The sequence below is a fragment of the Sparus aurata genome, chromosome 7, assembly GCF_900880675.1.
Source record: "Sparus aurata chromosome 7, fSpaAur1.1, whole genome shotgun sequence".
Lineage (NCBI taxonomy): Eukaryota > Metazoa > Chordata > Actinopteri > Spariformes > Sparidae > Sparus > Sparus aurata.
This window is the reverse complement of record NC_044193.1, coordinates 13974360-13986978: the sequence shown is the minus strand read 5'-3', so window position 1 is coordinate 13986978 and position 12619 is coordinate 13974360. Positions and strand designations below refer to the sequence as shown.

At 41.1% G+C, this 12619-nt stretch overlaps 1 protein-coding gene across 2 annotated transcripts in view; it reads left to right on the top strand.

Annotated features, from left to right (window-relative positions):
• Positions 1-12619, top strand: part of slc2a4rg (SLC2A4 regulator) — a 42699-nt gene that overhangs the window by 13197 nt on the left and 16883 nt on the right. For both annotated transcript variants that reach the window (XM_030423209.1, XM_030423208.1), the window contains exon 3: positions 11360-11460. In XM_030423209.1, the coding sequence (XP_030279069.1) occupies positions 11360-11460 (101 nt within the window). The remainder of the gene's footprint in view (positions 1-11359; positions 11461-12619) is intronic.

Below are 12619 nucleotides of genomic sequence, written 5' to 3'. Positions count from 1 at the left end.
ACGTGCATATCTGCACGTCTTTTGCGCGTGTGTGTGTGTGAGAATGAATGAGGTGTAGTGGCATGTTGGTATATCTGAAACTGGATCTGTTATAAGCCTCTGAATCCTCACTAGCTTAACACAAGGCTCCTCTCTACTGTCCAAACAACATCATTATCCATCCTTTAAACTGTGGCTGCCCTAATTGGCTACCTCCTATCTGCTGATGTTTATGTAAATCTAATTTAGATATACTTTGCCATACAAAGATTGACAGCTTGTTTTGTACTTTTGAACAGCAGAAGAAAAACCCATATCAACTGAAGGTCCAATTACTCACTTGTTCCAGAGCTTTTGACCTTATCACGCAGCCCTCGTCAGCAGATTAAATTTGCTCAGTTGCCATGGAACTGTAGATGTCCAAAATTTCATGCTTCAAAACTCGCCAGTGTGTCTTTTCATATACCATTCTTAAGTCAGCAATTCAGGATTTTGCAGTAGTCAGTGTTCTGAATTTGTGTGTATCTGACAGTGAAGAGTCTTGGCTGTAGAGAGGCCTGACTGTTTGACAGAAAAACAGTTCAGTCTCACAAGGCATGACTTTCCCCGGGCCAGGGCGGCTTGCTGTGTCTGGCAAGCGCTCCCATCTGTCTGCTTGTCTGTTCGGGAACCCTAATCTGACCATTTGCCAGGTTTGGCCTTGTTAGAAAATGCACAGTTCTCACACCGAGACTCGTCATTTGCACCCAACTAGCAGTCATTCTCCTCCTGCTTTGTGAAACTCAGCTTTTATATTTTAACGTGTTTGTAAAGGGTGCAGTCTGGTCCAGAGTCAGGGATTAATATCCTCAGATGTCTCACAAAGGAGCAACTCTCCGTCTCTTCAGAGCTGACTAGGTAGATGCTCAGTCTTATCATCATCATTATCTCTCCAGTGTTTCCATGATGTGCTTTAATTGCCTCCATTCGTCTTATTAATTATCCCATTGCTAGCGTTGCAGGGTGAAAGAGGGGCCATTTTCCTTTGCTAATTCCCAAAAGTGTGACAGCCTCCTCTTGCAGGATGTTGAAACACTGATAATTTGCAGAGAGGTGAATGGCTTTTGTTGGCACAGAGCCAGACAATCCACTGGGAGACTTAAAATTTTAAAGATGTGGGTTTTGTGGCATTTTTTTTCTGCTTCCTTTATTAGTTAGTGTCCAAAACAGTCTGAATGGGCCACTATAGGCTTGGAGCCACATCCTGAATTTTAAGGCTCATCACTAAAATGTAACACACAAGAATAGAAACTGATATCAACCCTCTATCAAATTGAACGAATGTGTGAATAAATGCTCCTGATAAAGGGATACGGATACGACACAGCAATGCATGTATGTAAATTATATATATATTTTCTGATACTTTTAATACGCACTTTTACGTTGGTGATGTTTGTGGACATGTCAACATGTTTTTCCACTCACTGTCATTTGAGAAATATAAAAATGAAATTACAAATGTATTGATTATATATGGTCCACATAAAAAATGCCTCCTTACATTAGACCCCTTGACCAGTGCACACAATAAACACAAACCACCAGTCAAATGATGATTTATAATATGCAAGTAATTGACATGTGGATTTGCTTCACTTATCAGCCATAAAAACAATGGTTATCAATTGAGTGACTGGTGAAATCTGTATATACACTAGTCATTTTGCCATTGGACAATAAAGTTAATTTTGCTCCTTGCTAAAGCTGATTAGCTCTTTGCTACAGAGTAACCTCACAGGCTTTGACCCAACAGGCAAACACTGTTTACTACACTCACTTGTTAATTCCTCTTTTTTAACAGTTAAAAAAGATTGCTTCACTTTAACAACCTAGTCTAGGTTTGGTTGGAAGTGTAGAAGACAGTGGACATTGGACTTCACCATAGCCTGGATGTAAAGTGCATTGCTATTTGACATGTGATAACACAAGTTATCGTGACCCCTGCCATGTCAGCTTTGAATTGAAAGTGACATTATTAACCACGACTGACCACATGACAACAGTCATAAACATTTATAGAATGTAGTTTAGTCATCAGTTTTGATGACAACAAGTACATACAGTATTACAGCATATATATTATTTATGATATATTAAGATTTATTTTTATCTCTTTATTATTATCTAGTTTTACATTTATTTTACCAGGAGTATTGAAGATTAGAAATATTCCTTTATTATTACAATAACCCTTGATATCCTAAATACAAGTTAGTACAAGTTATTAACTAAGATGTCTATGCTTGCCAATCACTGGTGTGGCTTGATGGCTCTCCCCCAACCCCCTCCTACTACTTTAGCCCTCTGCCAATAGAATGACTTATTGTCAATCTTGAAAAACCACTATTGAATAATATGAAAATATTAATGATCGTCCGTTCAACCCTACTCATCACACTACCTCAAAGGACACAGCCATTCATCCACTTACTGTACTTTTTTCATTTTAAGCACTTTCTTCTTCTGAGATCCAGCTCCCTCACTTTCTTTTTCTAGAAAAAGATAGTGATCAGTTTATTTTGCTAACTGGAGTCTTTGTCTGTCTGATGCTGCCCTGCAGACATTTGGCTTCACGAGAGTAAGCAGAGCAGAGTGGCTTTGGAGCAGCATTAGTTTGCTTTCGCAAAACACAGGAAACCCGGCAAAGGCTTGCTCTGGCTTGTGATGGCAGAAGGGCAAATCTCAAGAGCAGGCAAGAGAGGGAGTGGGAAGTAAAGAATGAGGAACAAAATAAGAGTATGAGTACAGCAGAGAGAGAACTGACCGCTCTGTTCAGGGCTCTCCGACATTTTAATCTGCTCTCCAAGTTTCAAGACATGTTATCTTTGTGTTGGAACTTTGGTTGTGATCCGTCCTTTCCTGCCCTGAATTTCACATCTATGTTAGCAATGTGACTTCCTCCCCAACTTGTTATCCCTTATGGTGTTTAAATCAAAGGAAAACAATCTTAGTTGATGACCTGCCAGTTTAACTTTTGTTTCTTGATTTGATCTGGATTCCTTGATCCCATAGAACAAATAGGCAGCTTAATTGTCTGCAAGAAAAATAAAAAATTTCCGTTTAGCCCAGAGTTTGGAAATACGATTGTAATTGATTATAGACAAAAATAACAGTGCTCTGAAGACATGAAGAATGTTAAAAAACAACCAACAACTTCCGCTCCGTTGACCTCTCTGGCTCACCCCATCGGCTCATGACTCAAATTAAAAATGTTATTAAAGAAGCAGTGCTTTCAGTCAGAAGGGCCCGTCTTGTTTATTCTCTCTTTGTAGAAGCGATGAACAAAAATCTAAGGTCATCACTCTAAAAGACTGCCATGCATTCCCCTAGCAACAACACTGTTAACGGAAGGGCCTTACAGAAGTTGTGAGGGAAGTTAATATTGTCGTGTAGCCTGAAGTGATATCGGGGCAAAAGAGTAAGGCGTCGCTAGTTGTAAACCCGTTTCTCTGGAGACACAAGCATCACAGGTGTTGTGAATTAGCATATTATCAAATCAAACAGGTAATTCTTCATCTATAGATAACTGATTATAATTTTCTTTGACATATTATCACCTTTAAAATACTTTTAAGTCATAAAACTAACATTTTTAAGTTTAAAAACATGTTTATTGTTCATAATTTGAATTGATGAAAGATGGGGTAAGCAATTCAGGAGAAACACCGACTGTTGATAGCATCAGCAATCGATGTGAATTGTGTTTAAGCTCAGTACACACATATAATATTTGACAGTAATTTCTCCAATTTTTCCAAGACATTAAAATCTTCCAGGACAAGCAGACTGGTTGCAAATTTCTGTAAACCCTGATTCAAGGGCAAGGCGATCCTGGAGAAGGACAGTTGAATGACAGCTGAGTCTCATTCCCAGGTCATCAAATACGGACAGAAATTCTAACCGAGAGCGTTGATATCTGATGACCTGGGAATGACACTCGACATCAATCATCTTTCTGAAGAATCGTCTTCCCTACCTTAGATGTTTTAAAGTAGAACGTGTAGAAAGACTGATCACAGGCTTAAACCTATGACAGGTAACTCATTAAAGATGTGTTGAATAGTTTTTTGAGGGGTTAAACCAGGACATGTCTGTGTGCTAATAATGATACGATTCATGTGTCTGAACTATGTTTGCCAGCACTGGACCGACTTGTGTAAGCCATACACTACAAACGTAATGACCCGCAATATCCCCATGGCTAGCTGTTACCACAAGATGTGGGCATGGCATGCAAGTCAAGTAATGCGTCATCATCTACTCTGTCGTCAGCTGGTTAATTGCTTCTGCTGTGTCAACATTTTCTCTCTGAGGAACATGCGCTACAAGCACGGCTCTGATCTTCAGGGGGGGATGTCAATACAGGTTGCTGCAAACAGAGCAAACCCTTTTCAACCTGCAAGTTCGCTGGTAAAGTGAACATTTTTTATATGATCCTGTCTTGTGTAGTTTATGACATAGTGTGCAGACATGGGGAGTCAGACACCACAGTGGGAATCATGCCTTTTGCTCCGTGTCTATCTTCTATTATTTTGCCCAAACAAAGCTGTCCGTTGTTTGTGCTTGGCCCTAAGGCTACAGATTGCATTCGATGATCAAGAGACAGACAGAGAGGGCTTTTTGTCCTGCCACTGAATAGCCATTACATTCACAGCCCACATTAAAGAGACACAGCTCCTGTCTAACAGCCTCTCCCTCTCCAGGGGACTTGACGCTTGGGGACTTACGTAAGGGGCAACATGTGTAGACTGCACTGCAGACTGTGAATTACCAAGATTACGGATGTTCTAATTTTCTAGGTATTTGAACCGAAGTTCAAACCTCAGTCAAATAATCATGATATTTTTCCCCAAAGACTATTTTTCAATAATATTGACAGGAAAATACAATCCTACAAAACATGACACAAACTCACTTAATCAAAGTGGGCAAATAGCACTTATTGAAAACAATATTCAATGTAGCAAAAACACATTTAGGAAATGTCCTGATCATAACAACAATATTTTCATTAGGTTGCTAATGGCGAACATCCCCCACAAAAACGCTTACCCACATATTTATAGTGTATAAAGAGATAGTAATACAGAACAGGAAACAGTGACAGAGTGACTGATGTAAACATGGGGGCTCAGGCTTGTGTTGGGTCAGGGGTTTAGACTGTTTACTGCCAATCACGGCCATCTGCCTACAGAGCAAGCGAGGAAGTGAGATCGAGTGAGAGGGACTAAGGCCATTACGTAATACACTGGAGAGGAGGCAGGATGATGGGGGACGGAGGGAATGGAGAGCAGTGCGTGTTCTATTTATAGTGGGTATGGATGGGGCAGCTGATGGGGCTGCACAGCAGGCAGACGATCGTCAACACCAGTCTGGTCAGTTACAATGGCCTCAGTTGTCACAATTTTACCTCATTATACAGGATATACCAGTTTGACAACATCATACCATGCCCTGCACTGTTTTGACTTAAGATGTGTCACATTTTCAAAAGCTTTCGTCTACGTGTTCCTCTATGATTCCTGTGCTCTAGGATAACATAATCCAAATTTCCCTTAGAGCCAGCATCAGGATCCCTTTGCACCTTAAACAGGCTGAAAGGAAAAAAGAGACAGATGCATATCAACTACGTGACGGTAAAATGGTTGACAAAGCATTTGTGGTTTTGTGGTTCCCGTCACTTTCTCCGTCATCCTCCCTTACATTCTCTCCCTCTGAGTATGCGTGAGGACGAACGATGTGAACATGTGCTTTAAAGAAAATCTTCGCCTCAGGAAAAGTCTATCTCATGACTGGAAACATTACTTTTAATTTTGGTCTCCATATCTACATCACTGTGTGCATTTGCATTTGTTTGTGTTCGAGAGAGATAAAGGGAGAAACAGACAGAGACAGAAAGAAGAATGAAAACAGGGTCACTGTGCAGTGAATTTGCGTCCCTATCACAACGCAGAGTGGTGTTTGAAACTTGGACTTGTTTTCATGTGCTTGTTTGACAGTGTTTTTTCAACTCTCTTATGGCGAAGGTCATACAGCAGTCTCAATGCCAATCTGAGGCACACACAGCTGCTTTGGATATGGAGAAGTCGGCCCACATGCATACAGTACATACAGAGACACACAAATACACCCTGATGCATGTTTTGGGGATCACATCGATCACATGATCTGGATGCATGAGAGCTATTTAAAGCGATCACCACTGGAGCTAAGAGGAGGATCAGAGCAACTAGTCCTTCCTCACTGAACTCTGCACAGCTTTGAATCATCCTGACATAAAACAGATGAGCTTTGTGGTTAGCCAACTCAAAGCAATGAAATCTGCTGATACTGCCCAGCCCTTTCTAATTGGTCTTTTCTCTTGACCTTATGAAAGCAGCTTCTTCCAAGCAGTTTGCATGACACATATTTCTTCTCCTGGTAAATAAAATAGACCTACTGTGTTGTCTATGGGTTTAAATTGATGTCAGCCTTTTGAGAATGAAACCATGACCACATGTACCTGTAGACTAGAAGGCTCCATGCTTCGTAATATTCATAGTTTGCTCTTTCACGAACAGAAAAAGCTGAGTGTAAGAAGGGGGTCATGGGAAGTCATGGTCTGATAAACTAAGTCTTGGCTTTGTCAAACAAGTGGAATACACATGCAGGGGGGGAGAGGGATTAGTTAAGGTTTGGAAGAAAAAGTGAGATGAAAAACACACCATAAGAAAGTTCAGTGAACCACAGATAAACACATCAGGTATTTTTTTTCATCTGCGCGTGTGGCCTACTAGTTGTCTTTCAAAGTTATGGAGTGTGTTTTGTGGCGGTTTGTTGTGAACTGTTAGTGGGCTTGTACTGAGGGCAATATGTGCTATTAACCAGGCACATCCTGGGGCTTTCTACCAGGCTGGTAACTGGAGTAGAGGTGCTGTGTTATATATAGAAGGAAGGCCCAGTCTTCTCCCCGACAACAGCAGAGAGCCCTCAGTAGTATTGGTTGGGGGTGGTAGGTGGGGGCTGCCAAACAGCAACACGGCAGAATCGTATCACCATTTGCAGTATCAAAGTCCAAGTGTCCTATTAGGACAGTCTGGAAATCCACTGTGCTGGGAGTTTTCTTCCAGGTGTATCCAACTTGTAAAAAGTTAAGCTTGAAAATCACCCCATAGAAATACTCAGTCTAATCCTTGACTCATTACTGCACCTTGGTTCAGATGAGCTCATCTTCAACTGTAATATGATACCTCAAAATAATTTAGATACAGTACCACAGAGGAAAAAAAAGGAAACTTTGAGGGCATTAAATTAAAGATTTTTTATTGAAATATCAATTTAACAAAACATCACACCGAGGTACGACATTCTTTTTATTGGCTAGAGACAGTTAATTCTACAAAAAAACTTTTCTAGGTACGATTAGGCCTTTGAAAATAGCATGTGTCAACTTGCTGTTGGAGAGAAGGGTGAGAAAGTGCGGAGCTTGTAGCGGAGCGGCAATACTGCAGAAAATGAGTATCAGAACTGTTTTGGCCAATACTGGCCTCTTACAGATACAGCAGTATTGTCGTTAATGTTGTCTGATATCTTTTTTAAGCAACGCATAAAAAGATGCTTGGATTGATTTGTAATCATTAAATTCCCAGTGAGTTTCTGGTTTCAGTTCACTGACCTCAGTTCAGACAAAGAAGTTTATTGTTGAACTGTAAAATATTAATAAACTTCACTGGGAATTTAATAATTATAGATTATGCCAAACACCTTTTCTGTTCTGGAAAAATTATTGCATATTTTGGAACAACATCGGCCAAACAATATATTGGTCGGGCTCCACTGTACATTTGTTACTCTCCCCCTTTCTGCAGTCTGAGCTTGTTGTTGCTACTTGCACCTTGGCTCAGAGCAATAGTCTCTCTCTCTCTTTCTCTCACTCTCTCTCTTTCTCTCTCGCTCCCTCTGTATGTGCCTGGGCCTGGCTTGTTGACTTTAGCCGGCCTGTGTGTTGTGCCGCTGCCAGAAGGGATGGTTCTTGGCCTAGGCAAAGCCAATAACAGTTGAGGGAGGAAGGAGGGTAGGTGGGTATGGTGTGGGTGTGAGAGAGTGAGTGTATGGTTTTGTTTGTGCATGTACTCTAGTTTGACAACCAGAATTGCACATACTACACGCACACACTCACACAGACATGCAGGTACAGTACACGTGTTTGTCAGTGACAGTAAAACTGATGGCCCTGAGTATGAATGGTGTCACTACTCTACATTAATTACCTCAGTTACCACATAAGTGTATGCGCCTACACATGTTCATCTGCTGATGTGGGGGAGAACTGTTATGTTTATCATGTCATCATTAAATTTACTGCGATCCATAAATGTACCAGGGTTGGACCGAAAGGCTCTTGTAAACATCCAATTCCTGGGAGGGAAAAACCAAAGAGCCCAAACTCCCATCCCACCCCCTAAACACACATACATACATATCCCAAACACATACACACACAGAACCCTATGTTGTTGACAGCCATCTCTGCTCTCCAATCAGCTCTTTCTGGGCACTAAATAAAGGCATCCCCAGTTTAACTTCCACCAAAATAAAGCCTCTCCTAAGAAGATGCGGACAGATTTACTATTGCGTCAGTGCACTCACTCTTTAGCCTGTCCTCCGCTCCCACCAACTTTAATGGCTCCACAGTTATTTCACAGACAGGCGAGAATTTTTACAGAGCGTAGCAGAGTGTGTCATTTGGAGTATCTGCAGGCACTGATGTGTTCATCAGAGTAAGCAATGAACAGTTATCTGGACAAATTGGCCTAACGATGGCAAAATGTGGCAGCCATCTGCTTCAAACTTGGTGTAAACATTGATATCAAAGTCAGTCTGATAGCAGGAGTAGATTAGCATCACTGTCATCAGTGTGAGTAAGAGTCAACTGGAAGTTGGACCTCCGAGAACAAGTGTCCAAAACACGCTGTGTGCATTGTTTATTGCCTAACACATGCACACACAGACGCGCAGAAACACTCGCAACAGATGTAGTGAAACTGCGGTGGAGTATCATGGTTCTGCCGGGAAACAGAGGAAGGATAAAGCTCAATGTCAGGAAATCAGAGGGGGTTGAGGAGGATGGGGATATTAATGGGGTCTGGAGTGTGCTGGTATTCCTCCTGTGTGTGTGTGTGTGTGTGTTTGTGGGTGTGTGGGTGTGTGTGTGTGTTCATCTCTGTGTGTATTCGAGAGAGAAAGAGAAATATCAAAGTTTGAATAACCTCAGGAATTGACTAATAGGCTGTCTTTACAGTTTCTTTTCTGGTATGTTTCACACATGCGCACACACACACACACACACACACACACCAAAAAAACAGATCTGCGTGACGTTCAGTGGCATGCTGTTAGTATACCACTTTTCCACACCGTAGGCAGGCCAAATCTTAATTTGCCAAGACTTCAGTCTTACATTTTGAAGGATAGAAAACAACAACACGTTGTCCATGTTCGCCACAAAATGAGAAAAGCAGCAAAGAAATGTTATTATGAAAGAGACAGAGGCCCATAAATCAAAAGCATGTCCCTGGTTGGCCCTGTTTAGTGCTGAAAACAAGGCTAATGACTGAAACAGGACACGGCTAATCTTGTTATCTCTTTATCTCCCATCCAGACTCTTTGTGTGTTTATGCATGTGTATATGAGTAGTGTGTATATGTGTGTTACCCACCTCTCCTTTGGCTATGTCCCCTGTCTTAGCTGCGGTATGGATATTATTCTTTGCATGCTGTGATTCACTCAATGTTGGTATTTGTTTTGCAAACTGCCCACATTGTATTCTGAACACAGAGAGAGACAGAGACAGAGCGACAGAGACAGAGCGACAGAGAGAGAGAGATAATTAACCCATATTCCGATTGTTGGAAAGTAAAAACAACGTCTTTTTGCTCTTTATTGTAGTGTAGCGTTCATACGGTCTCTGAGAGATTCCTTCATATCTGGTGCATTCCTCTGTGATCTGTTTGCTCCCCATCCAACATGTTCTCATCAGCGTGGGAGCTGAGACGCTTTCCAAAGTTTTTTTCCGTGTCTATAAATGCTTTATAGAAGTCTTGTTGCAACTTCTAAAATTGGGTCTTTGTGTGTTTGTTTGTTTGTTTGTTTGTGTGTGTGTGTATGTGTGTGTGTGTGTGTGTGTGTGCGCCAGTTTACGTACACTTGCTGATTACAGCGTACTCCTGTACAAGTTTGTAGACCAGAGTGAAGTTTTTTACGCATGTGTGTGTGTGTACACTGAGTCTCAAAGTGGATCTCTGCCAACGCTTAGGGCTTGGCTGAGAGAATGCCTCAAACCAGTTTACTCTGGTTGTGTAGTGGAGAAGTATGGGGGCGGGACAAGGACCTCTTAAAGCTGCAGACCATGTGTATCTCTGCTTCTGTCTCTTTTTATGTATGTATGTATGTATGTGTCTGTTTTGTGTTAGTACATTGGTGTATCCACTTACATTTTACAACATTTTGGATTTGCATTTTATGGTACGAAATAGCGGACATACATTGACCTCATTGTCTTTGACAGCTTGCCAATTTCTGCATTTTACACGATCATTTGAATCTGTTTATGCGTGTGTGCAAGCACGTGGGTGATTTCTTGGCCCTGCAATTTGCTTTAAAGGACATTAAGAACAGAGGTGAAAAGTGCAAGATAGAACAGATTAAGAGAATGAAGCTGTTTATGCTTCACTGCAGGATGACACAAAAGACTGTTGTTCTGGTCACATTTTTATGAGAATATCGTGTGCCAAAGCACAGTCTCTGGGCTCCCTGTGCATGCATATGTGCAATGCTGCTTGTTCCAATGGGCAGTATAAATAAGGTTTAAGCTGAGGGTGGAATGCTCAGCATGGGGTGTACTGAGCAGGAAGGGAGGAAGCAGCATCTCTCCCTCTCGCTAAGCGAGGTTGCACAAGCTGTGCAGAAACACACCACAAAACCCCTTCACTGAAGAGGCTCTCCAATACATCCTCATGTGCACACGCGTGCTACACACTCAAACACACACACACAAACAGAATATTGCCCTAGATTTACTGTACATATATAATCACGTAAGTCTCAACGCTATTGCTATTTGATTTATCAGATATGTCGGCTGCATTGTCCAAATTTCTCTATTATGGGGGTGAAGAATAAAATGTCTTCAGTTATCAATTTCCTAGTTATCCAGTTTCATAGTAGGACTTTTCTTGTTAAATAATTTTCCACAAACTTTTTTTCTACAGAGTTTTGCTGAAGTTTGATTTGTTCAAACATATCCTGACAACACTTGACTTTTTCCTCTGTGGTCAATCTGTATTTGTGTGTTTTGCAGGAAGCCCTCAGGTCATGCTGATAAGGAGGTTATGGCGGCCACTGTCCTGACCTCACTGTCCACATCCCCTTTGGTGCTCAACCCTTCCTCTGCACCCACAGGTAACATTGCTGCATCAGCGTCAGCTGTTTTCTTCCTTTAACCCACCTGCCGTGGAAACCACTCCATCAAACACTGACTCATCCACTGTTAAAACAAACTGAGGTCACTCACTTCAAATCGGACTGAGGGTCACTCACTGTCAGGTGATGCGGTGGACAGTGGGAAGAATAACTTATCATACATCACTTGATGTTATTTTACCAGGGCACAGCCTGATCTGCCAAGTTTTTAATGTCTAACTGGAGTCAGTCTTACAGTATTATTAGCACTACTCCCTTATCTTTGTATATATGCCTGCTTACCCAAGCTCAGCCCTTAGTGCCAACTGTTCAGCCTTGACTCTATCACCACAGCTCATTTTGCTGCTTCCAGTATTAGTGTGGTTGCCATCACCATGCCAACCCTGCCAGACGGTCAAAGTCCTGTTGACTTTCTTTTTTTTTTTTTGTAGCTCTGCATTAAACCAAGGCAACTGTATTTGCTCTCAGTAAGGCAACATGTAGCAGTTCATTTCCCAGACCACCATGTTTAATACTGCTGTACCAATTCAGTAAAGTATATGTAAAACTATAGCAATTCAAGTTTTCATGGTGGAATTCAGCAATCATTAGATTTTGTCAGATGATGCTGTGGGTTTGGGAGGACCTTAATGATGCAGATAATATTTTTTGGCTGATATCTTCAGTTTGGTCAAGCCTCATAAAAAACATCTGTTTGTGGTATGAAGACGCCACTCACTCCACAACTCCCTGACAGTCCTTAAAAAGCTAGCTTCAACATTAAAATCATCAGTCAGTTTGTATTATTATATGTAGCTTGACTTTGAGAGTCATTTTTTGTTTTTTGATCGTACACAATATTGTATTTTTTAAAGATGTGAAATAGGATAGGCCATGCTGTAATTTGTTTCTTTCTTATGGATGGAATTATGGTCCACCCATTGGCCGTAGTAATATTGTTGAGTAATCCCTATGCATGGATTGATCTATGCTACATATTCATATGAACTGGGATTTAGCTCCTTACATTTCTATATGAAATAGTTATTAGTTTGTATAAGTTAATCCCCAACATACAGTACGTGATTTTAAGCTTTCTTCTATGTCAGGGTTTAGCTTTATTTATTTGCTATGTTTGGCGAGTGAAAGTCACATCAAG